Source organism: Rhea americana, unplaced genomic scaffold (assembly GCF_003343005.1).
Source record: "Rhea americana isolate MKP2758 unplaced genomic scaffold, rheAme1 scaffold_550, whole genome shotgun sequence".
NCBI lineage: Eukaryota > Metazoa > Chordata > Aves > Rheiformes > Rheidae > Rhea > Rhea americana.
Window position 1 is genome coordinate 88,267 of NW_028186702.1, and position 26,232 is coordinate 114,498.

The following is a 26,232-nucleotide window of genomic DNA, read 5'->3' on the forward strand; positions in this document are numbered from 1 at the left end:
AGAGGCTGGGATTATAGTCAGTTGCTGCTAGCTTTTTGTGTTTAACATAAATCCTAGYGTTTCCTGCACATCACAGCTAAATTTTAGTTTTTGACGGTCCTGATATAAGCAAAATAGCAGACAATTTCTTCACGGCAGCACCTAAAAGCTACTAGAGAAGGCAAAAATAAAAAAAAAAAAAAGATGTTTGGGCAGATTATTGTTTTGTATTTGCAGAACAGGTACAGACACACTAAGTGGCAAATATTGAAAACAAGCTATCAAACATARAGACTTTGAAAAGTCTGGGCCTCGTGGATTTGTGTGTTACCTGGCCGCAAGCAATGCAATCGGTTATCTGGGCCCACAATTACTCCTTGGAAGAGCTGTGATAAAATGCAGTATTAAGACCAGTATTGCGAACATATTAAAAAGATTGACAAGTAGCAACAATTATCACATTATGAGCAAGTGGCATTTTTAAAGCAGGTAGGAATGTTTCACCACACATTTGGGCAAGGACAGGGCAATGCCATATCCCTCATCAACATTTAATTTTTGTGCATGAATCAGCTCTGCAAATCATCACAGTAAGACACTTCACTTTCCAAAACTTGAGTCAGTAAGACATGGTAATGAACTAAAACATATTCTTTTGCAAAAGTGATGCATAAGAGGCAGATTCTCCCATGATGCAGAAACTTATTCTGTCCCTGTAACGCTTTTATGTCAGTCTATAAGAATCAATCACTGGGCTCTGAAATGGYATAAGCAAAAGCTGTATGACAAATACAAGGGCTGGAGAGACCTAACGTTTTGCATTCACATCTGGAGCTGAGCATCAGCTGAAAATACATCTGCCCATGACATGTCATGTTCAGGCAGACCAAAATCTCTTTGCAGACAGAGTAAAACCCCTGGTATAATTAACGTGGTAAAGCCAGGATGGTGCTGAAGGTCTTGGTGCTGGTGGCTACGCTTTGTAAGAAAAAGTCAGGAAGCAGCTCTGTACCCTGGGAGCACACTTCACTCCTCAGCATGAGGAATGAATTTGTTTCTGTACTGAATCTGCTTATGTTTTGCTCTTGATAGATCAAGAGGTTTGGCATGCTGCCTGCATGTCAAAATGGCCTCTAGAGAGTGTTGAGTCACTGAGGAGATCCCTGAAGCAACACTCTGAGAAAGCCTGCTCAAAACAAGGAGTTTCAGAAGATGTTGACAACGATGGTTCCCTGACCACAGCGATGTGCAGGGTTAGTAACCGCCAGGTAATTGCTGGAGAGAGACGCCCCAACATTGAGTAATTGCTCCTCTCTGAAATATAACATTGGCGGTGCTTCCCCAAGCAGGACACGATGGAGAGCACTGATGGTCAGGTTATGCTACTTAAAGCAAACTCTTTTGACTTCTGTGTCGGGGTGTCATTTTTTTTTTTTTTAATCAGTGGCCCAAACCCACATTTATCTCCATAGCCRAGAGCCTGGGTATGGGCAGGAGCCAGCATGCTCATGGCAGAGGCTGCATGGCCTGCAGCTGCTCTCTGGAGGATGCTCCAGTGTTGTACCTGGTTGTTTTCTAGTGTTTGAGGGATGAATGTGTCAGCACATTCGCTGCTCTGAGCATGTGCTGTTCCCGAAGCCCCGAAGCAGGGCAGGAAGTCTATACAGCTTCCTGGGAACGGAATGAAGAAGAGGAAATTAGCTCTTTCCAAGAGGAAAGAGCTACGGGATGGTCAGAGCTCCTGGTAATGACAGCCTGGGATCCTCTGAGTGGCAACTCTCATCTCTTCTAATTGATAGGTTTCCAGATGAAATAGCTCCAAAGTTGTAGTAATCTAGTTCATCGTTTCCGGCTCTTATGCTTTCTTCAGAAACATTTGATGTTGGCCACAGCTACGGTATCCAGCCTGAGCAGTCAGCGTGCACTATGTCACCCCCCAGGGCACTGATTTGGGGCTGTGCACCAGGGTGCCCATCCTGTCCTGGCCCAGGCACGCAGGGGGGAGATGGCAACTAAGCTTGCTCTGATCTTTAAGGACTGAGCGTCCATTCCTCATGTCCAGTTTCCACCAGTAGCTGTCAGCAAACCATCAGCCAAGTGACAGGAGCTCTGAACTCACTGAGAAAGCTCATTCCTAAAGTTATATTTTCATTCTGTAAATTATTCATTTGTTACTGAGTCACAAGCACTAGAGACCAAAGTGCTGACCAGAGGGAGGAGGAATGCTGAGGGCAAATGTTAGTAAAGACACTGCTAATGCTGTTAAAGCTAGTGTTAAAATGATTAGCACATGCATCATTTCTTAATTCCTAGTGCAACTGCTGCTGTTATGGCACCTGTTAATTGTTAAATGAAATTATTATCACTAGTACTATGAATTTGTCCCTGGCAATTATGCATGCTGTTATTTTATGCTTATATGTTAAACACCTCAGGAAAGACAGTGTCTCCTGTCCTGGATTTGTGCAATATCTGTCCCTTTAGGGTGTTAAATGAAGCATCTGAGCATTGCTGGCATTTACAAGCTACCTAATAAGATTAAGAGTAGGTAAATGCTAATCTGGGATTTTCTGCTTACTCCCCAGGAGGGTGTCAGCTGTTTTGAGAATGGGTCAGGAATCTTCCCCCAGGAATTCACTTGCTCCTGTGTCTTATTTTTACCGTGATTTTTCACTATAGCTCCCTGCTGTGTGTTTCAAGTTTACAGAGACCTGAGTCTCCATCCCAGGAAAAAAGTCTTTTAATGCAGAGTTAGACAAAATGTTGGAGGAATTTGGCTTAGGCACRTAACTGAGGGCTAACTGAGTCATCTATTAGCCCTCAGAAAATAAGGTGTTGGGAGGCCATAAACATCCACCTGCTTTTCTGCTTGTCTGGTTTTTAGTGGATATGTCACCAGCCCCTGGAGCAGGAACGTGCCCAGGGCAGCAGCGGGATAAGGGGGGCACTTGTAAGGGGCAGGAGGTGCATGGCCCTGGCACGGCGCATTGGACCTCGATGTTCGCATCTGCTCCAGCCTTGCCTGGGACCAGCATCCCCATGAGACCCAGATAAAAAGGTGGGAGAAAGCCTGCAGCTGTGTTGGTTTGCAAAAATGAGAGGCGCTCAGGGAAATGACAGTCACTTGGCTGTTAAACTGTGCCTCGTTTAACCAAGACCTTGGTTTCTGGTCAGCACAGCGTTTGCTGCAGTTCACTCCTCTTGATTTGCGCCTCTGTTTAAACCATTCTCCAGACACAGACTCTTTTCTGGCCTTCCCTTCTGACCTCTGGATAAGGTCCATTGCTGCTGCCAACGGTGCGGTAGTCGTTCTGCCCCTCGGTTCGGCTAGATAAACCAGAGGGTGCCTCCTGTGCAGGCTGAGCAGCATTAACCTGCCTCGCCAAATTCTTATTCTTCTCTCGTATTTAYGCCTTTACTGCTTGACAATTTAATCTCCGTCCTTTATTATACAGATTATGCTTAAATTATGTGGGCTGGTTATGAGGAAGCTCGAGGCAATGCTTATCTGAGTTGTTCTAATTTTTTCCACGGAATAAAGGACTTCAAAGCGAAGTGTTAATCACTTCCGTGTGATTAACATGCTGTAGATGTGTCCTACTAGAATAAGATTAATGACGTGTTGCTACAGTTTTAGGTCTTGGTAATGAGTAATAGTTTCACTTTAAAACATGATCATATCACCCATCTAAGCAGGCTCTTCATAGCCATGYAGGTCAAGGTTATTTTCTGTCCTATAAAAGACAAACCTGTGTCTCTACTCTAGTAAATTTGAGTTCTTACATTTGTGAGCCTTACGGTTTATTTCATGGCATAAATTTGCTCTATCAATTGAAAAGGTACTACAGGAGATTACCCTACACAGAACCTGAGTTTATATTGTAGAAAAAGATAGAAAATCAATCCCATCAAGTGCTAGACTAAGCTCTCCTAATTAAAACATCCATATTACAAATGATACAAGTCCTCCTTTGCAAATGATAACTTTTCTTGCTACTTCATTRTGCAAAGAAGCTGTAATTCTCCATAGAAATAAATGCCTGCAGTTGTACTCAGCTGGAGCTAAGTTGGAGGCTTTGGCTTTCTTCAGCACATAGAAGAACAAATTCAAGCCAAGATTTTCAAAACCTGATGATAAATTTTGTATGCTTTGTTTGCAAAGAAAATTCTTATGCTGCCAGCCAATACTATTGATAATAAAGAAGTCCAAGTCAGTTCTCAGATGAATATCACACTATGCGGGGCTCAGAACTGTCTAACACCACTAAGGAAAATAATTACAGCAATTGAAGGAATGATCCTTGCAACAACATCTGATTTACAAGTAGATGAGCTAATTGCCAACACATGTGTCTTCTAGCCTCTAGGCAGCTGGAAAAATYGGATAAAAGCACTTGCAGCTCCAGGCTCTTTACCTGCTTTTCTAAAGTTTCTCTCTTTGGGGAAACAAGTTTGGCTGGGTTTTTTGTGGGACTCTATAACTCTCAGAATTGCTAGAGTTGTCTGCTATAAATAAGTCTTTATTGGAATCAGACTGATATAGGTTTTGACAGATGAAGATTTTTGGGACTGATTTCTCTTCTACAAGGTACGATAAGTCTCTAATAGGCATCTGTGCAAAAGACATTTTTCTTCTGCTTGCAGGAGCTCAGTTTCTCTGGAAATAAGAGCATGAATCCTTTGGTTTTAGCCAAAAAAAAAAAAAAAAAGGGCGCTTTAACAGGGGAAAGCTCTCCCTCCATGCTATCTGGGTACAGCTTCATGCAGGGATTCAAGCCAGCGTTGTCTCTGTCAGGTTTGCTGTAGAGCTGCAAACTGAAATCTGTTCTTAGTGCTGCCATTGGCAATTAGCAGAAGGGCTTTACAAGAAAATAAGTTTTTGAGAAGTACTGAAAAAACTGAGAGTCCCTTCTCCTTGTAAGCTCTTGGGAGGGTGAAGATAAAACCCACCCCAGCAGGACGATTTAATCCCACCCCTTTCACCATACATCTTTATAAAAGGTTGTGGGGGTGCCAAGCCATCACGAATGAACATAGCATGCACGCAACACCCAGAACATTGCTCTTTGCCATTGATTAACACCCAACYGAGGAGAAAAGAAAACCAGAAGTTGAGCATTGTGATGCAATATAAATTTTAATTGGAATACAAGAAGGACTTTGCAGAGGCAGAACACAGTAATACAGAGAGTGCAGGATACACTTGCTGGGGATGGATGTTGTCATCTTCAGGGCTGCAGTTTGTAAGATTCACTTCTGTCTTTGGATCTATAGTATTTGACTGTCGAAACTGGTTGTCTTTTTTCTTTCTAAATCCCAGACTGGGTGAAATAGGGTTGATACAAGCATCAAAATGGATACTTGAAAGGTGTTTTCATTACACATCAGAAGCCATGAAGCCATGCTCCATATATTTAGAAAGGCTAGAATATACCAGATCATACATACTCAAGTGCATGTCCCATCAACCACAYTGAGTTGAGATGTCATTAGCAGATACCTAATCCAGCAGGAAGGAAATATTTCTGGGGTTGTTTCTCAGGATGGACGAGTGTTCCCAGCTCGTAAGGGCTCCCACGGGAGCCCAGCGCTCTGCACCTCTGAAAGCCATGCCCTTCTGCTCAGTCGCTAATCAGGATTTTGCTCTGGTCCCCACTGGGTCTCACTCGCTGGAGTGGTTATGGGCGGCTTAGCAGGGCCCACAGGTCCCACGGCGGTAGGTCGTGGACTTGTGGGAGTAGCCACTGCCCTGGGAGATGCCGGACCCAAAGGAGCTGCCGGCACCCAGGTAGTTGCTCTGGCGAAAGGGGCTGCTCAGCCACAGGGGTGCTGAGGTGCCCACAAAGCTCTCCTGSGGGCAGGAGCTGAGGATGGGGCCCGGGAAGGTGAYGACCACGGGCGGCGGGTAGACCACGGCGCGGGAGTCCCCRCAGGAGGTGACGCAGGGCTCGTTSCAGGCATCGGTGTAGGGYGYGGGGCACCTCACGTCGCACGGCAGGTAGGGGCGGGTGTCGCAGACCTGCCTGTAGAGAGACATGGTGCTGGCGGGGAGCAAGCCTGCAACACAGGGCGGGGAGAGCGTGGTCAACGTTTGTGAGTGGGAGCCCTCGTGTATTCAAACCGTAGTACAGTCAAAAAGTTAATCATCTCTAGCTAGGTATAAATCTGATTGCAGTTTATATGCAGAAATAAAGAAGCCCAGGTGATCTGTTAGAAGTTAGCAAAGTTTCATTAAGATGAAGTGAGAATTTAGCCAGAAGTTTTTAGTAAAAACACTTCCTAAAGCAAAGCACCCCCTGGCCCAGATGAAAGCCGTTGGCACGCTGTTTCTGAAACAAGGAGGCTGTCTCCGAGGCCCCATGGCCTCAGCATAAAACCCGCACCCTGCAAAGCCTACCAAGAAAAAGAAGTTAATGAATCTTTTCTATGAAACTAAGATTCTTCCAAAAATACTCCAAGACATACTAAATATTCATACGTAAGTATATAAAAACTCATACTATAAAAGTGACTTTAAGTCATACAAAGCATTTAACTGAAGTCGGACTTACTCAGTTCACCTCCAAGAAGATACTGGGAAGAGTGGTTGGAAGAGCTCTGTGCTCCCATCTTTTTTATACGGTTTCTTAAACACCTCCAGGGTCTGAGCCATGCTTTGGGCATGCAGTCCTTCCTAATTACAAAATACACTTTCCTGCATTTGTCATGCCGATAGGTGGAGCAATCATTTTGCATATTGTTTGCTATTAAGCAATKATAATCCTGAATGGTGTTATATCCATTTTAGAGCCTACAGATGTCTTCTGTCTCAGAGCTTTAGGGACAATATTCTTCCTCAGTTTCTTTCTGCTCATACAGCAAAAAATAACTTACTTCCTTCGCTCATTTAAGCATCAAAGTATATATAACTCAGCTCAATAGGACAGTGAACTACTGATCTGACAAAATAAATCTTTTTTTTGCAAAATAACATTGATTTTGCCACATTTTGTTCAAAGGTTTTCAAATCTTCTAGTCTCAAAGGCAGATGAAGCTTAGAGACTTTAATTCAAAGCCTTGGCATGATACCTTTTGGCTCACTTCTATCTCCATTCTCTTTTTCCTCAGCAAGGGAAAAAATTCAGCCCTTAGAGACTACAGKTATGGCAGTCAACTTGTTCTGCACAAGAAAGAAGCAGTCCTGTGATATGAGGGCATTTCTGAAGCTAATTTCTACTGCCTTATTTTGAAGGGAGAGGGGAAGGGGACTTCAGTACTGCAGAACTTTTCTTATGCCATTTTATTCCTCTTGAACATTATTGTGTATGGCTGTAGTTTGGAAAAAGAAAGAAAGAAAGAAAGAAAGAAAGAAAATAGTCTTAAATGATTTATACGTCAAAAAATGTTTCTTACAATGTTCAGCAGCCAGAGCACTGAATTAGGTTATACCTGATGGTTACCTCTTGACGACAAAACTCACGTAAGCGATCGTGTCCCTGCCCTATAGTGAGCTATAATCTGCGCTTGTATAAGTGTATCCAGCCAAGTGGAAATGCTCTCGGGTCTTTGCTCTTTTTTTTTTTTACAGTTACTGGCCTTGCCCCACTCTTGCTCCTGAACCTTCTAGAAAACTACGGTGTGGAAAAGAGAAATGACATATCGAGGCAAACCAGGGTCAGGGTAAAGAAGTCCTGGTTAAGGACCCCCTTCTGGGGTGATGGGAGCCAGTGGTCCCCCTTTCACCACGTATTGCATTTGTTCATTTGTTCCTGGGAGTAGTGACTGTCTCAGCTCTCTACTTTCACGGTAGCTAAGATCCTGGGCGCCAACGTTATTTACATAATCTAAGAGATAATAGAGTTATAATTACAAGTAATAATACTAATGAGTATCAGACATGACTCTGATCTCCTCCCAGTGGCTCTCTTAATTGCCGAGAGAGGTTGGGTAAATGATCTGGCTGCTGTCTCAGTCATCCCTTCTAGAAATCAGCAGTAGACATTGCCCATTTCATATGGCTGTTGCCCAGGTTTGTGCAGAGAACATCCTGCTGTGTCAGATGTTTAACACGGTGTGAACTGCAGAAGGAAAGGCCAACTCAGAGGCAGAAGAAGCGGCCAAATGAAAAATGTGGCCGTAGCATGCACACTCCTTACACAGAAATTGAAATTGCTTTGTGATCACCCCAATGTCGCTGCAGCCTTTTTAATATTTTCACCCTTTTTTGGCCCACTTTAGTCTTTTCTTACTGCATCTCAAGAGAATGCAAATACTTGCCTTTTCACTGCTTTCTRTAAAGCCACTTATTTGTACAACACCCAAATGAATTGGGTAATTTTTTATTGTTGGTTTCTTGATGGGATAATTAAAGACGGTGGCTTAGTGATGTACCCATCATCTTGTTGATTCAGTGGGACAGCTGGGAGGAGCRCTCAAGCATACCAAATCCTCAGCCTTTTATCTCCCATACTTGACTCTGAGTCAAGGACCATTGTTTTGAAAACTGTAAAAATGAAAATAGGCAATTGTCCTGCASTGACTTAAACAAACACCCTCAAGACATTATAGGAAGAAAAATTACTGTCTACACTGCCCAGAAGAAAAGCTCATGTACAGGAAATTAAGGCTGAACAACCAATACTGTGAAAAATACTTGACACAGACTTTCTGGAAATCTGGCTCATCTCAGTCTAGAAAATTAGTAGGGCAGGGACATGGTTGCTAAAACAGGTTGTTGAGATTTAATCATATTATTTCAGCACCTCTGTTTCCAGATAACAATGTATGTTGATGTATGAAACCTTAAGAATTATTAAATGGTATTCCTTAAGTGAAGGCTGTTTAGTATGACACTATTTTTAACTTGAATTTAAGCCCAATTAAATTAGCTGAGAACTGGACATGAATTTCTGTTTTGTGTGTAAAAGTTAAGTCCTGTCATATTACACCAAGCACAGCCAAGTACCCTCTTTCGCAGTGCTCCCAGGTATTTCAGAAGATACTTCTCATGATGGAAATTCATTTCTAATAGTTCAATGCTAAAGATTGTCTTTGAATTTAAAAAAGAAAGATTTACCGTTTTTGCTTCCAACACTTAGGTTTTGTTTTCTGAAATTGAATTGCTAGAAATAGTTGAAAAGTTAGACTGAAAAACTGATTTCAGTAGTTGCAGAGCAATAAAAGGGTCATGCATCTTGCCAAGACTTTGGACAGAGGTCTGGGACCTTTATCTCCGGCTCTGACACTATAAAAGACAAGCAAATATCAATATGTGGCCAACTCATATGGACATTGCTGAAGCTATAAACCAGTAAAATATTTTGAAAAGTTATTTGCAGCTTCATTTCAAAGTCAATCTGAGTAAGTAGAGTAAGTCTCTAATGAAGTCAATAGAATTACAGCAAAGATACAGATCTGCTCCCCCTCCTTGACCCGCAATACATCTGCAGGCTATAACGTAGATGTCATACTATTTGAGGTGGAGYTGCTTACTTAGGAGAAACAACATGCAAAACAATTACCGTCATTGTTTGAGTGACACATGCAAAAAAGTTTACTTCGTAATTAGAGGGATAATGAGCAAAAAGCATGGTTCACTTCCCCCAGGCAAACCAACAAACTGTATAAAAGCACCTCTGGCTGAGAGTCTTCAAACCACTTCCCTTCGTTTCTCTTCAATTCTCCTCTTGTGTTGAACAGGTAAGTGATTTTCTTTGTGGGTGGGCAGGGGAGAATTAAGATGTCAGTTTGATTTATCTTTTTAGATTGATTTTATACCCCTACTCTGCATCCTTATAGACTATTAGATAGGTGCTATTTCCACAGAGAGGCTTTTTCAGAGGATAAGTTGCAGCTTGACCCAGCTGAGGGATTCAGACTTGCAGCTGCAAAGGTCTCAACCACTGTTTCAYCCCCTGTGAAGGAAGATATTCTGGCTAGTAAGGCCAGAACTGTTTTGTATCCTTTCATCTCYTTGCATTAAACTGCTAATTCCTGCATCAGAGGCAGTCTGCATGCATCTACCCTAAAAAGGGAGACTGAGGCAGAGTGTAGCAGAGTAGTAAGGGGTGCTGCAGGAAATAGAGTAAATAGAGGAAAATAAAGAAAAATGTATTTCATCTTTCTCATGTCTATTTATAATCAGATTTACCTGTGATGCTTTCTCTTTGAACGTTTTTCTCTGCTGCCGTTGACCACGCTCTCCCCGCCCTGTGTTGCAGGCTTGCTCCCCGCCAGCACCATGTCTCTCTACAGGCAGGTCTGCGACACCCGCCCCTACCTGCCGTGCGACGTGAGGTGCCCCRCRCCCTACACCGATGCCTGSAACGAGCCCTGCGTCACCTCCTGYGGGGACTCCCGCGCCGTGGTCTACCCGCCGCCCGTGGTCRTCACCTTCCCGGGCCCCATCCTCAGCTCCTGCCCSCAGGAGAGCTTTGTGGGCACCTCAGCACCCCTGTGGCTGAGCAGCCCCTTTCGCCAGAGCAACTACCTGGGTGCCGGCAGCTCCTTTGGGTCCGGCATCTCCCAGGGCAGTGGCTACTCCCACAAGTCCACGACCTACCGCCGTGGGACCTGTGGGCCCTGCTAAGCCGCCCATAACCACTCCAGCGAGTGAGACCCAGTGGGGACCAGAGCAAAATCCTGATTAGCGACTGAGCAGAAGGGCATGGCTTTCAGAGGTGCAGAGCRCTGGGCTCCCGTGGGAGCCCTTACGAGCTGGGAACACTCGTCCATCCTGAGAAACAACCCCAGAAAATCCATTTCCCATTCGTATCAGTCTTCTGCTCATAATGTTCTGGTTCAGTGCTTAACCCCATTTTACTTTGRCATGGTGTAAGTGTAACCAAATTCCTCTCTGTTGTTCTCTGCACTATCACTGTGGTCTGGTTCAAACCCACTTGACACTCCAAATAAAATCCTTCCTGCATTACAATGTCATCTTTTCTGTGTTCTTTGTTCAGTTTCTAAAGCTTATTGCTGCTAAAATAATCCTCAGTGACTAGTCTCTTGCACCAATTAAGGTTTGAGAAGAAATCCCAGACTTTTGGTGTACATCTAAAATGCTTCACTGGCATGGATGCTCACTCAGTTTGCTGCATTCAATAGTCTCAAGATCCAAAAGAAAATCAGACGCAGGTGTGTATATGAGGAACGCTAGCTCAACCCCTTTTTTCTCTCAATCCAGCAGTATAAATTCAGCCWCCTTGGGACCATGATAAGCCTCCCAGTACCTCCCTGAAGGACATGGGTATGGAGAAGAAATTAAGATCTCATGCAACAGCTTAAAAAACATCTCCTACACATCCTGCATATGCTCCTGGACRATACAAGGGCATTAGCAGTGTGCTGGGCAACACATTCATGTTGTGATGGGTAGCAAAAATAGGCACTGTGCAAGCCTGTTTGCCTCTCTTTCGGATGGCRTCGTGCTGGGGACTGTTTGGAGGCCCTGGGAAGCCTTGAGGGCTGTGGGGATGCAGGTGTGGCCCTCCTTCAGCCAGAGGCTCGGCAACCTGGAAGGCAGCTCTCACTTTGACGGTCGGCATTTTACAACATCCTGTGGTCTAGGTGGTTCTTATTGGAAAGTCAGTTGAGACATCCCGGCAAAGTGTTTTTCTTAGCCTCGTTGGCTGATTCAGAGGAAGAGCAAGGARGAAAATGCAGGTAAGCCTGATCAGGCTGGTGCTTTTTACAGTCAGAATTCAGGTATTTTATGTGTTTGGCAATGGAATCCCCTTGTCCTTGGCCACAGAAAATGCAGAGTACCCATCTCTCCCCGAAAGAAGTAAAAGACACATGATTTAGTGTCATAGGAGGTCCCAGAGGAGAAGTGCTCCATGAAGCAGAGCACTCACAAGCTTCGATCAGCCACTGCTAAGCCCACAAGGATTGGTTAGCAAGGCAAGAGACTTATTCAGAATGAAAAAAAAAAAAAAAAAAAAAAAAAGGAAATGCAGAATAGCCTGTTTAGAGCACCAGCTGTTTGTGCCGAGATAATTTTCTGCCTTATGTCACACCTAATTCAGTTTTTTCTTTTTCATTGTTCTTTTTTCTGCTTTGTATTTCCCTTCAAATATTTTGATGAAATCAGTGGTGGCAAACTAAGCCTGGACAAACACCTTGGGTTTAGCAAAAATAAACACTGAACCCTGGGTATTTGCACAGGGAGTTGGATTTTTTTCCTGCTAGTAGCTCAGGACAGGGCAGGGACATGACCATGAGTGCTTGTGTCCTTGCTCACACTCAGAGCATCTGCACTGTTCTGTTTGAAGCTATAAATAATATTTCCTGATGTGTAATCCTCAACCATCTTTCAATCCATCCCCCAAAGGAGCAGCGCTTAGCTGGCATAGTTGGGCACAGTTTTTCTTGTTTTTCTGTTTTTCTTGTTTCTCCATGCAGATCTGCTGCAGTCTATGGGCAAGGATCAGCCAAGAAGCCCATTTAGATCAGAATCTCCTCTCTCACGTGTCGGGTGTTTGCTTTTTTTTTTTTTTTTGTAAAAAGACCCTGAATGGATATAAACAGAACTGATGCCTAAACATCCCTGATTTATGAATTGGCTTTGCTTCCTACAATGAGGCTACTGTCCTTAGGTAAAAAATTAAATGAAAAGATGGGTGATAGTACACTTCAGCATGACCATATAGGAATTCCTCTTTTTCTGCCAGTGTAGAAAACTCCTGGGTGGTATGAGTTGTCAGTCAGCTGGTGGCTGAGCTGTTTGGGACATTGACAATCCTATATCAAAACTAAAAGAGATGAAAAATTAAGGTTGCCCACAGGAAAATGCTTTCATGTTTAGGTACTATGAAAGTATTTAAAGATTATGCGCTTCCTGTAACCCATGAAAAAATAAGAGCAAGTGGGTACTCCAAGCAATTTTCTACTGTCACAGAAATTCCTGCCTAATAATTTGTAAACAAGCACTCATGGACTGCTTCAAACCGAAATGGCAGAAAAGACTTCCCTGGAGATAGATTCATGTCAAACTCCACAAGAATCAGGGTTTTTAGCAGAATATACAGTCACCAACTAAAGCTACTCTTCTATTTGCAATCCAGTATTTAATAAACCATTGAATAAACTCAGTATTAGGCAAGTAATCACACACTGTATAACAAGAGAAGTGGCTGGAAGAGTTTTGACGAGTGAGCACTATTATCCAGTTTCTCAGCCTCCTTGTGGAAGTGTCAACCYCTGTTGACCGTAAACCACTGCTTGTGAAGACCTGCTGAGTTATCAAGCAATATTTATTGCATATGTAACTCATCTAGATGATGCAAAAAAATTCCCTGCTTCATCATTTCATTACACAGTGTTACATTGCATAGTTCATTTCCTTCCAAAACTTCAGTGACCAAATCCTTCCTGGTATCAATCCACTCCCTTCGCTGGTTTTGGGTAGGAATGAATCAAGCTCCTTTTTAGTGATTGCTCTTTYGTTTGACCCCTTCACCATTCTAAGCTGTATTAGGGATCTGGTTGCAGGGTCTGTAATGCCATGATGGATATTCATTGGAATTTGTCTCCGTAATTCATTATTTGCAGAAAGTCTGTAAGCAGTATGCTTTGCATTCCCCTCCAGATATCCCACTGTCTACCTGACTGATTGCTTTATTTTATTTCAAGCAATTGCTGTTTGCTCTGGCTGGTGGGATCACAAGGTCTTTGCAAGATGTTTGTATGAATTAGGACTGTGGTTTAAAGTCGCAGTAGCATTTCATTTGTGCATGAACTAAATGCTCWTTTTCTGCCTCGCAGTGAACTGCACAGATTTCATTCAGAAGGAAGCTGCTTCTATCGGAAGGATGATGTAGCAATGTGTGAGGGGAAACTGGGAATTGCCTAATAACAGCAAACAATGAGCAAAATGATTATATGTTTGTGAGGTGTGACATGTAATCACTTCTGTTTTGAAGGTAATCAAACCTCATACGGACAGGGTGCCTCAGATCCTCCAGGCTGTCTGAGAAGCAGTATAAAAGCACCGGCTGTTCACAGCACTTCCACCAGCTTCTCCCGACTTCTTCCCATCGGTGACTTGAGTAAGTTTTTAATTCTTTGTGTCTTTTGGTATGCTCTCTTAATGATAAATCTAACTCAGTCCTTTACGCCTGTCTGTTGGGGCATTGGCAGGGCCCGCTTTTCCATAAGAGGCTGCTTAGCTGTGCAGAGACCTTAAGGYTGGCATTACCCTGTCTACTGAAGAACTTTTGCAGACCTCATTAAGYATTGTGCTTCAAAAGTTTGGAGACTTTTAATTCCTAAAGCTGATATAGAAATGAGCKGAGCCAGAGCTGGGCTTTAGCAAGAGGTGAAGTTCAATTTTGAAACCCTGAGGTGCCAAATAGTCTTAAATTTTTGTTGCTATAATGTTTATTATTTCTAATTTGGGGTTATTTCACTACTTCAACCAGCTTGGAAAAARTCAATCTCTAACTGTCCTGTCTTTAAGGACAACTGGTGTGAATGTCTACTTCCTTTGCTGTACAATCAACAATTTTAAGCCTTTATCAATGCTTTGAAGGTTGATAGCCCTAACCTACCAGGTGTTGGAATCGGGTATTTGTGACCAGGGGAATAACCACACTAGCTGTGCTAGTAATCCTGTCCTACAAGATAACTACTGGAAAGAGTGCTGGGTTAGATGGCCATTGGTCTCATGAAATATAGATTTTTTTTTAACTCTCCTTTACAATAGAAGCAAACACAATTGAAGCAAACACCACTTATGATGTAGCCCCCAGGGTTTTGTTTGGTACATTCTGTGTAGACATGTCAAAAAATGTAGGTTATCTGAAGYATGCAGGGAGGTTGAGAGTTCAGAGCTTGGCAAGGAGAGAGGGTAAGTGTGAATCAAGCAACATAACAAAAGAGAAGAGCTAGAAACTAAGGTTCCACATCATCTGTGCTCTTGCAGCTACCCACTGACCAGATGTCATTACCYGAGTGTCTGAACATGAATCTCTTGCTCTGTCGCCCACTTGCTTTACATTATTCATCTATGTCTCTGTATTTCAGAGTCGCTTCCCCTGCAGAGCGATGTCGTCCTACAGACAGCTGTGCAATTATCCCTGCGCCACGCCGTGCGAGGTGACCTGCCCCCAGCCCATCGCTGATGCCTGGAACGAGCCATGCGTTACATCGTGCGGTGACTCCAGGGCAGTCGTCTACCCACCTCCTGTGGTCATCACTTTTCCCGGGCCGATTCTCAGCTCTTGCCCTCAGGAAAGCATAGTGGGATCCTCAGCACCAGTTGGCTTCGGGASCTCCTTTGGCTATGGGGGCTCTTTTGGCTACAGAGGCTCTCTTGCTTATGGGGGTTCACTGGGAACCAAATTCTCATACCCTTACTGCTCTCAGAGGTTCAATTGCTACAGGTCTAGAAGCTATGAGCCATGCAAAACCCAGCAGGAATACACCTGCACTAAGAGCAGTCAGGAATCYGAGTGCAAGATCCAAAATCAAGAGTAAGATAAACAAGATGGGCCTCTAAGTTGATGGCATAAAAAAGGCTGATTCTCTCTAACACTTTATATCATATTTGTCCTTATATCTGCTTATGTATTTCTTATTTCTTAATTATAAATATATTGTTCTATTTTTCWCATGGTCAGCATTTTCAAACATATTAATATTCCTTTTGCATTTAGTCTAATACTGTGTAAGGAGCATAGTGGAACAGTTTCTATACTGCAGTTTCTCTCACTTTACACTGCCTGATGTCAATTAACARTTATGTGAAGGGATGGGAACGGGTCTGCACTGCCAAACTGACAGCTGCGAAAGAAGAAAACTGTTTGAAATGAAGCTTCTCAATACACAAAAACTTACTGACTATCTGTAAAGGCCTGGAATTCTGCATTTTCTGTATGATTATGTTTTACTATTGTAAACTTTGCTTCTCAGTCTCCCATTAAAGATCATGCAGCATCATAATATTAGTATTCTGGTTTTGCATTCTCTGTTTTTGTGAATCAACATGATTGAGATAATCATGATAATTCATAACCCATCATGGGTAAGCCCTGTGATGAGAGGAGAGTGAAGACCTTTAACTGATTAAAAGCATAGTGCTGGCCCTCTGCTCAGCAAAGAATTTGCCCATGTGGGTTACTCATTTTAGCCGCTGTAGGGCACCATCCTGCACTGCTAGAAAATTGTTGGGGAAGAAAACTATGCAGGGAACCATGCTGAGCATCACTGCAGAAGTGTTGAATGCATCTATGTTAACAATAGTCATGTTTTTTGAAATATGGTCATGCTAAGGCATAAGTATTATTTCCAAAGGATTTTTAAATACTGTTTCTAAATTGGAAAGTGCTGTGCAACCCCTTCTGTGTGGCAATTATTCCTCTTTCCATCGCACTTCTCTTTTCTTTCAGTCCATCTGCTGATATTTGACTCCACCCAAGGTGTAGGATACATGTCAGTATGACCTGGGTGTGCTATATTTCCAGAGGAGCTAGTTTACTCCCACACGGTAATAGCTGCATTCCAGGATAGGTGACTGTGTAGCCGTCTACCACAGACTTGGAAGAATCATGCAGATATCTAGCCATCATGAGCAGAACTGAGATTTCAGCTGAAAGTTGAAATGAAAAATATCCCTTCCTTATTCTCAATTGTGATGTTCCTCTGAGTCAGCTAGGAAGAATTTTCCATCACACTTATACGGAAATAATCCCAACTCAATTAATGGAAGTTTTTGCAGAGCCAGTGAATGTATTTTTCACTATGTTACTATAGAACTTAGTGTTTGATATAGATTTTGTGCTAATTTAGCATATATATCTTATACTAATTCAGTAAATGGGTTTAGTGATTGCTCAGATGCAATGTATCCACATTTCCAGCATCTGCAAGTGACACAGCAGCACTGTGACTGTCAAACATACATGAAATATATAGTAAACATGAACATCTGTGCAAAGCTAATTCATATATCATACTAGATTTGCATTTGATAAAGTGTTCAGAGCCAAATACCTTTCATACCATATTTGCACTGGCAAAAATGACTCTGGTTCCAGTCAGTAAAGTGCATTAATTTGTCTTTATACTGGGTGAGGGGGGAAACATTATTTTAAGGCTGGGATCCAGAAGCTGCTGTGAGTCTACGAAATTTGTAAGTGTAAAGGAGGTGGCTATAACCCTGAATTATAATGAGTCAAAAGTCRTGATATGATGCTTTGGGGTGTCAGCAGTACCAATAGATGCCAGCAGGTAGTTTTCTGTGCCCTTTTAGGACRGAATGATGGTTAGAAGAGATGTCTCTTAAAGAATTATGTGATTTATTTGTAGGTAACAGCATCAGTGTCATCAGCCTCTTCCACACTAAGTGAAACCAGGTGTGGCTCTGGCAGGAGGAGCAGACTGGGTGGGTTGGATTTTAGAGGAGGACAACTCACTTCTGGGGGGAATAAAAAAGCTTTTATAAATTTTATCAGTTTGGATACACAACGTCCATAACCTCTGTTGACAACAGTAGTTTTACAGTTAACCACTGCCAGGCCTGAGGCAATCAGTGTGAATCCAGAATGTCTCTCCCCTGTGTGTAAGGGAAACAAAATGCCCGCTGGTTCTGAGCCAGAACTGACGACAGGGTTTGGGGCTGGAGGAACAAGTGTGCTGAAGTAAGCAGCCAGTTGTCTGCATCAGCTGCGTTTCAGTCTGAGGCATTYGCAGGGAGGTTTGTGACTTCACTCTGACCTGTTTCATCCCAAACTGAAAAGGTCCTCACTCAGCAGGGAGGAGGATAAACTTCATAATGCACCCTTAATAGAGCATGATTTGGAAAAGCAAGGTGCTACCCCAGGTCTGTTTGCTGAAGAGCTTCTGAGCTGTCTTTGTTCTTCGRGGCGTTCAGGGGAAACAGAACAAAACAAGGGCAGACTCATTCCACACCAGGGTGCACAACTGGCAGGAATGCAGCGGGTGAAGCTCGGTGATGAAAGGATTTGCCAGACTGCCTGTCACAGTGCCGATGACGGGAACACATTAGTGATCCCAGCTCTGATAGTTCTTCGCTAATTGGGGCAGTTACAGGTGGAGTGAATTTTTGCTCAATAATGCAATGGGGCTTCACACGCAAAATCTGGCTCGCAGCCACCTGCTTGCCCAGACACAAGTATAAAAGCAGGCACAGTGCAGGGCTCTGCTTGTTATTTCTCTTCCATCTCTCTGCTGTGAAGAGGTAAATTTGAGTCTCTCTCCTTATTACTATTACAGCATTACTGTAGCAAGCCAGGATCACTGCTGAGACTAAACTTGATTCTTAGAAATACTTGAAGTATTTGAAATTTYCTTTCAGTAAGGACTGTTTCTTAATTAATTAGTGGCAGGTAGTGGTGGATAGAAGCTCTTAAAAGTCAGGAACGGGGTTTTCAGAACAGTGGGAAATTCAGGTTATACAAACTTCTTTATAGTGAGATCTTAAACTACCAAATGAAGTCTTGATTTAACTCACCTGTGAATATTTGAGCATTTGTCCATACGCAGGTTAAGTCCTGCATTCATACATCTCCCCTGGTGTTGTTTTTTTATTATTTTTCTTTTATTTCTTTTCCCTCCTTCTCTGTGTAAAATAGAGCAGGAGGAGCACTGCTGATGGGATTGCTGTATTAAAGCTACATCCTTAGCTGATGAAACTTAGTTTAGGAAGAAGAAAAGAAAATCAACAAAAATTGATGGGACTGAGATGGCTTCTGCAGCCTGATCATCCTGCCTTTGGGAAATTGCCTTCCCTCTGAACTCATTGATTTGCAACAGTGACTGCTAAATCAAAATAAATCTGAGTCTAAAACCGAACCAGGAAGCCATCAATAGTAATGTTGTTTTGTCTTGCTCCCTGCAGTTATTTCTGTACAAGATATGAAGCCTGTCATGCATTATGTTATACACTTGCTTGTTACGCTTGGCTTTTTATGCCTAAATTGTTCCTTTTTTAAGGGTTTTAGTAAGGCAAGGCAGAGATTAAGAGGAGCTGCAAAGCAATTTTGAGTGACCAAGTGATTTCATGATTAAAGTAGGTACTCGGCAAAATCACRCATAGCTCCTGTTTCTGCCCCAATTGATACCACATTCACAGCAGTCCTAGCTCTACTGGAAACCTCACTATGCTGCATTCCCACCCCAGAAGGGGATATTCTGTGGAGCAAACTCTCTTTATGAGCTTCAGCAGTGGGATTGCTGCTTATCTTGCACAGTACCTGCAGGGGAGCCCTAGCAGCTATGTGATTTGGGAGTATCAGTGTCTAATGACTAGACTTGTTTGAATTTTTTCCTCTGCTGTTACCTCACCAAATGGCTCTGGGCAATGGATTCACRTCTCAGTTATTTCTTTCATAAAGCTGTATGAAGCAAGCCATTGCTATTCCAATYGTTGTAATGATTAGAAGTGGCACAGAATCAGTAAAGAATGTGTTACTACATTAGTGCTAGCCAGTAATTCTAGTCATTTCTGCAGATATTTATTGAAAAAAAATCGAGGGTCACAGGAAGTCATAGTCAGGAAAGATGGTGGAAAAGAGAAACGGTAAGGGAGAYGAGAATAGCTCAAGTTGAAAGGCACAATTTCTTTGGTAGTTAAAGACAGTTTTATGCATCATATCAGCTCCATAATCAGGAGCCAAAGGAAATGGCGATGGATCCCCAGGGAAGAGGGGCATGAGAAGACTAGAAAATGGATATAACTGCAGAGACATAACTGTGAAGTCATCAACCTCCACCTACTCTTCTCCCAAGCTTTCATTTTTCCCTTTCTTGCTCAGTCTCCATTATTCTGGTGTCTGAAATTTCATTTTCGTGATGCATCAACGATGTGTTTCAGGTTTATCTCCATTCCCAGAAAATCTCTTTCTATGGAGAGATGATCAGCTCCTACTGCCTTGCACCCTGTGAGGTTACTTGCCCTCAACCCATTGCAAATCCCTGGAGCSAGCTGTGTGTTATGTCCTGTGGTGACTCAAGAGCTGTGATCTATCCACCCAGGACCAGTTCTCAGTTCTTGCCCTCAGTGTGCTGTGCAGCTCAGCACCATCCAACATTGGGAGCTCATTTGGATTCATGAACTTTCTGGGTCTCTGGGATTTCTATGAATCTGGAAGCTTGTACAATTATGGGAAGACATATTCTTCATATGGGTCCAGTAGGTATGGCTTTGGGAGCTGTAGACTATGCTAAATGTGCAATGAAGAATGAGCAAGGTTCAGTTGCCCGGCAGAAGAAGAGACACCTTAACACACTGTTACTGGCCTGACTTTCCAGGAGCAACAGCCCAGTATTTTYGGAAAATCGTGTTTTTATGGAACTCAAGATAATGATTTAATTTAGTTTTATGATTATTCTCTCCAGTGGCTCCTGACAATAATATCCATGAATTGGTTATATMAGTGATCTTTATTTGATTGAAAGTGGAACAAGACTGTGCAAGTCTTCCCCTGCTATGAAAAAAAAGAGGAGTACATGTGGAATGCATAGCCCTGGAGCAATTCTTTGGTTACAGTCTTTAATGAGACACTGGCAACTTATTCTCTGTATTTTTCATTCTCATTAATGCAGTCTACTTTTTACTTTCTTATTAAAGTGTTTACATAAAAWTTCTGAGCTTTCTACCTTTTTTCTGTCCACCACTTGTTCATAAGCCATTCTGGATGAGAATCAGTCTCTGTGGAGGACCATCAGTGTTTGCGTTTTCAGTTGCACTCGGCACCTGAAGTTGGAAGACRACCAGGTCCTTTAAGCAGGAGGAAGCATAATGATTAGCTTCTGCAAGAAAGTAATTTTATGCTCAATAAACAAGTGTTACAATTCATACAGCTAAGTTTGAAACTTCCTCCAAGACTAGTGCGGTTACAGTGTTTGTCTTGGCTGCGTAGTAACAAAGTTGAATACATGAGTAACTTYGAAGATCTTCCTTGTGCTTCACCAATTGCCCAAGGCTCCAACTTAATACTGACTTTATATTCACACATATAAATCTTATATTGACATTATAAAAGCCATTGTTTAAAAATAGCTGGTAGTCATCTGTGGGTAAAACTTTTCTTTGACTAGTCTTTTTCAGTCTTCCTCTTTGCCCCCCTCCTCTCAGTGCCTCCTATGGCTGCGATACCATCCAGGACCCCCAGCAGTCACACACAGCTCTGCAACTCTGCTGTTCCCTGTGTGAGCCTGCTGTTCCTGGGAATACCTGGAATGCACCAGAGTATCTCCCTGTGCTCCAGCAGGCTAATTCTAGGAAAAGCCTCATTCTCATGCTGGAGAAATTCATCTGGACAGGAACCAACATGTGGTAATAACTTCAAAGTGTTTGGAGGTGTTACTTTACTTGTAAAACCAGCTGGAATGAAATGAGCCTACAAAGTTTTATGCAAACAMCACCTTTTCCTTCTCTAAATGTATCTGAAGATGCTGCTTCTCTCTTTCTYCTATCTCCAGTCCTTTGTGATTATTTATGCAGTTGCTGGGACTCTGTCAAAGAGGAAGTATTCATTTGCACAGGTATGCAGACCACCAGCACAAAGCTCTGCAGACTAACTAGACTAGATATTTTCCAGCCACATCTCTATGATATAGATCACTTCAAAAGATGCATGCAGGCTTTTTTCTTTTTTCTTTTCCTTCCTCCTTTTTTTGAGAGAGAGCTTTGGTTTCATCTGGAAAAGTATCCATCCTCTTTGCGTTCTTTGTCTTGCTACATCTGTGTGCTGAACTTGCAGCAGTTACCAGTTTGCTGTGCTTTGGTAAAAGGGTGCAGCCAGGGATCTTTCCCTGCAGATGTTGTCAGCACACCTGAGTGAAGYTGCTCTGCCCACATACTTGTTATGCTACAGCAATGACACATGTGGGAGCTAGAAGTTAAAGCCTGGGCTATTTAGAGAGAGTGGTAGCGTGTACTAATTGAATAATGTACTCTAATGACTTTGAATGGAGCTTGAAGGGCAGCACTCCACAGCCTGTTATTTGATACAGTGACCTGCAGAGATTGTCACTTGTATGGAAAAAAACTGCAAAATTTGTGTTGCTGATTCTCATGGGCCAGTCTGAATTTGCATGTTGTGGTCATATACCAAAGGAAATACTGGGGAATGACTCCGACTGCCTTCTGTTGTTCTTAAACTTCTCTTGACAATCAGTAACCTGCCACTTTCCAGATGGCTGCATGGCCAGGGCAGTAAGGGAAATGCAGCAAGCTGAACTTGGATCACAGTCACCTGTAAGCAGAATCACAGACGAACACAATAGAAAAAAGAGCTAATTTCACTGGCAGCCACAACACAGATCATGTGCAGATATGAGATGGGAGGAATGCAGGCTGCTGTTGAGCACGATCTTCTTGGCACAGCACTGGGCTTCTGGCGTGGCGCTGGGACCACGTCTGACTGTGGTCTCCTGCAGTCCTTGGTCAGCTGTGGGAGACTGGGGAAGTCCAGGCTGTCAGCAGTAGGTGCCAGCAACTCCAGCTCCTTTTCCTCCTCCTGGCTCTGATCGCAATGCTGCAGAAGTGGTGAATCATGTCAAACCCCACAGAATTGTCAGTGGAACATATAACTACTAAGAGCAGGAAAAAAACACATAAATGAAATCAGATCACTATCTCTGCTTGAACCATAGACGTCACTGCACTCTCTTCTGTCTAGTCTAGAAATATTATGAGCGTGTGTTTATAGCCAAACACAAGGTAACACTATCAATAAAGGAGATGCAATCAGAAGCTGATTCATAAAGACGTTGTAAACACACTGAAAGAATCTGTTCTCCCCACGCACGAAATCACAGTTCAGGACAGATATCTGTGGGAGTTAAGCCTCTCATGTTTGATTTTTAATGAATGGTTTCACTAAATACTTGCTCACTAATAGAGCCTAATGCTTTTTATGTGGTTCAGACTCGCATCACAAGCAAATGGCCTGCAGGCGCAGTGACTCAGTATAACTGAACCAGAAATAAGCCTCTCTGACTGCCAGCTTCCTCCCAGGGTTTGACTCCAGAGGAATTAGCAARTTGCCCATTTACAGTCAACCTTTTGTCAGCTTTGTAACTGTAGGATCCRAATTCTAACGTTTCAGTGGTTTTAAATAAAATGCTCTAGCAGTGAAACTTGAAGAAAGGAATCTTTTTAATGTTCATATTCCATATTTACTTAGGAAACATTCTATAATAAGCCATGTATGGAATCTGTTATTATTTCCTGAAATGTCTCACAATGGACTCTGGRGAAATTTCTTATGTTCCGTGTACTACATGCCATGTGATGTATAGTCTTTCARCTAGTGTAAGCAGAAGTCCACAAAAATGTGCCAGTTTGATTACCTCACTTTCAGAGTTTTCTTTTTAAAAAATATAATAAGAATGTTTTCTGTTTTGAGCAGCAGCATAAGTGACTCATGACCAAGATGACAGGCAAGTAGGAGTGTGGAAATTCACTTTACTGAAATTCCTCCTGCCCCRGTGTGTGCCAGAGTTCTTGACACCAGAATATTCCAGGAATATCCCACTGTGTGCTCCTTTYTCCTTCCTGTTTTCCTCCTGTAACTAGATGAGAAGAGCAAAACTGAGCTAACCAGAGGAATAGAAAACTGGAAATACAGATTTATCTTACATCAGTTGTTAAATGGGGATCTTGGAGACATGAGCTCAGTTCTGGGCTTTGCCAGGTGTTTCCTATATAATTTGTTGCAACAATGTTGTAACATTGGCAAATGTTAACTAACTTTTTATCAGAACAGGAAAAAAAAGAAAGGTCCTTTAAATTCTGAATAAAAGATGCCTATCTGCCAAAAAAAANAAAAAAAAAAAAAAAAAAAAAAAAAAAAGGAAAGAATGATGATGCTCATGCTTTGCTTGTCTTGTCTAGGTACTCTGGTAGCACCTCAGGGCAGGGACAGGCTTTATTTGTTTGCACAGCACTGAACATGCCTCATTTGCAGCCTCATTACAACTAGAATTGATCATATTCCCARTGAGCCAGAAGCCCTGTGTCTCTGCTGTTCCTGTGATGCTTGTTGTACTGGTATTACTTAGAGGGAGCAGGGGTTGTTGCTCTCCCYTTCTTGGCGGGGGTGGAAAGGCTAATAACTGCAAGGAGCAATAAGAGTRTTAGCTACTTGGGATGTCTAAGCAATCTAAATGGCATAAGTTAAGCATCATCTCAGTCAATTTAGAAGTGCAAATGTAGACATGCAAAATCCTCTGCTGGGCATCTGCTTCAGTTATARATACATGTTATTTTTAACCTTTAATATCTCCATAGAATCAAAAACTTCCCACTCAGGAGGGTCCTTAAGGAAAGTGACACAGTGTAAATGCAGTCTGTGCACGCAGCATGAAACTGTCCCTTGGCGGCTTGGTCCTGTCCATGGCACAGTATCGTCCAGAAGTGGTTGTGCATGGGGAGGGCGGGGAGGTCAAGCAAGAGAAAGCAGAAGGACATTGTAGGAAATAAYAACATTTTAATGAGAAAGAAATGCCTCTATTTGCAACATGAGGTATCACAGAATAGGCAAAATCTGTTTCCAGACAGTTTCAGAGACTGTTCAACAAATGCCCTGCTCAGAGATGCCACCTTCTCTGAGGTTTTTCTTCTGTCTGTTGTGCAGYTCTGAAGATAATTGTCATTAAAAGTGACTTTCACATTGCAGAGTCTGTTCCATGGCAGTTTAAGAATAGGAAAGCTGGAACAGGTGATGATAGGAAATAAAAAACTAGAAACCAATGGGAAAACAAAAAGCAGAAAGACCCGAAGTGCTCTGCTGCAGAGCTGCAGGAAGGCAGCACTCCTCCTCCTCACCGCTCTGAATCTGAGTCTTTCCTTCTTGTCATCCTCTGCTCCTCTGTAGCTTTTCTGCTGCCGTTAGCATGGCCCGCAGCTTCCGCGGAGGAACCGGCTGTACTGGCAGGCGGTGGACGGGATGTGGTACCCACCACGGAGCACTGGAAGTGCAGAAGCCCTGGATCCGTAGCCGAGAGCAGCGCCAGCGCTGTACGGGGAGGTGGCCGGGCTTCCCGAGGTGACGTATCCCGCCGAAGCAACGGGGCCGCCAAAGGCGGGTGCTCCGGACGAGCCGACGACGGACTGCTGGGGGAAGGAGCTGAGGATGGGTCCGGGGAAGGTGACCACCACGGGGGGCGGCTGGATGAGGGCCGTCGAGTCGGGGCACTGCCGCGCGCACAGCTCGTTGCGGCTGTCGGCGAGGGGCTGCGGGCAGGCRACGCCAGTTTGGGGAACGCACACGTCGTAGCAGGACATTTCTTTCCCGTGGAGGTGATCCTGAAACACAGAGCTGAGTAAGCACAAGCTCTACTGGAACGACAGGTCAGATGGTTGGTGCTGTGTTGTTGGGAACATGCAAAGCGATAGCCAGGGGAAGAGACAAAACTGTTGYGTTTCCTGTGAATCGCTGCTGCTCTGATCTTCCACATCCCGTAATCCCCTCACTTGTCCCACCTGCCAAGCCCTCGGAAAGCGCTGCTCTTTTCTTCTTATTTCCTCACAGAGAAACACAGAGCATCAGCAGGACAATTTCTGCTATAATACGAGCACGCTCCCTTGCTGAGCACAGCCTGAAATCCGGTAGCTGCAGAAGCTGTGCCCCAAGTCAATATATCCTAAAAAATATTTCTGTCCAAATATTTCCTGGCATAACAATACAGTTTCATATAGGGTATGGAGTAGATGAGGAAAATGTAAGGAGCTGTCTTTCTGCAACCTATTATTTCAGCTACAGCTTTTGTCACTAAAACATTGTGGCTCAGCAAAAATCCAGTCAAAATCAGCAAATATTATTTCATTCAGAAAGTAGCCCTGTAATGAAGAAAATCAAAGCATTGAAGTCAGTGCGTTTAAACAGCTCATCTAGATCTCAATTTGCAAAGAGATATGAGAAACACACTGGATCAGACCAGCCTTCTACATCTCCTGTTATCTCTGGGGAAAACAAGTAGAATTTAAACAAATCCCTTCCAAATGAAAGTTTTTACTTATCCGTAAAAACTCAATAACAACTAGAATTACTTTGCAATAAAACTGCCATGCAGGTAATACGTTTCTTCAGCTGCATCATTAAACACAGCTTAGGCTATAGCCGTGTCTCTGTGAGCTAGTTCTTCACCAAAGCGGTACAGGATAATTCTGCATTTTAAAGCTTATGCCTCCCTACACTCTCAAAGCTGCTGGCAGAACAAGCATGCCCAAACTGGAATTACTGTGGTATAACTGCCTCAAACCCTGTTTTTTACTCCTAGATTCTGCCAATAACAAAGCTTGCA

General features: G+C 43.1%; 4 protein-coding genes across 5 annotated transcripts in view; 2 read left to right on the forward strand and 2 right to left on the reverse strand.

The window, feature by feature from the left end:
* Positions 1–5,668: 5,668 nt before the first annotated feature.
* LOC146587961 (feather keratin Cos2-3-like) lies at positions 5,669–6,016 on the reverse strand. Its single transcript, XM_085318766.1, has one exon. The coding sequence runs from the start codon at positions 6,014–6,016 to the stop codon at positions 5,669–5,671; it is 348 nt and encodes a 115-aa protein (XP_085174892.1).
* Positions 6,017–10,198: 4,182 nt separating this feature from the next.
* LOC146587962 (feather keratin Cos2-3-like) lies at positions 10,199–10,546 on the forward strand. Its single transcript, XM_085318765.1, has one exon. It carries the CDS (start codon positions 10,199–10,201, stop codon positions 10,544–10,546), a length of 348 nt encoding a protein of 115 aa, XP_085174891.1.
* Positions 10,547–15,003: 4,457 nt separating this feature from the next.
* On the forward strand, positions 15,004–15,435 carry LOC146587963 (feather keratin 4-like). Its single transcript, XM_085318749.1, has one exon. It carries the CDS (start codon positions 15,004–15,006, stop codon positions 15,433–15,435), a length of 432 nt encoding a protein of 143 aa, XP_085174875.1.
* An 8,962-nt stretch (positions 15,436–24,397) lies between these two features.
* The window catches only part of LOC146587964 (feather keratin 4-like), a 2,257-nt gene continuing 422 nt past the window's right edge, over positions 24,398–26,232 (reverse strand). For both annotated transcript variants that reach the window (XM_085318763.1, XM_085318764.1), the window contains exon 2: positions 24,398–25,234. In XM_085318763.1, the coding sequence (XP_085174889.1) occupies positions 24,818–25,234 (417 nt within the window). In that variant the 3' untranslated portion in view covers positions 24,398–24,817. The remainder of the gene's footprint in view (positions 25,235–26,232) is intronic.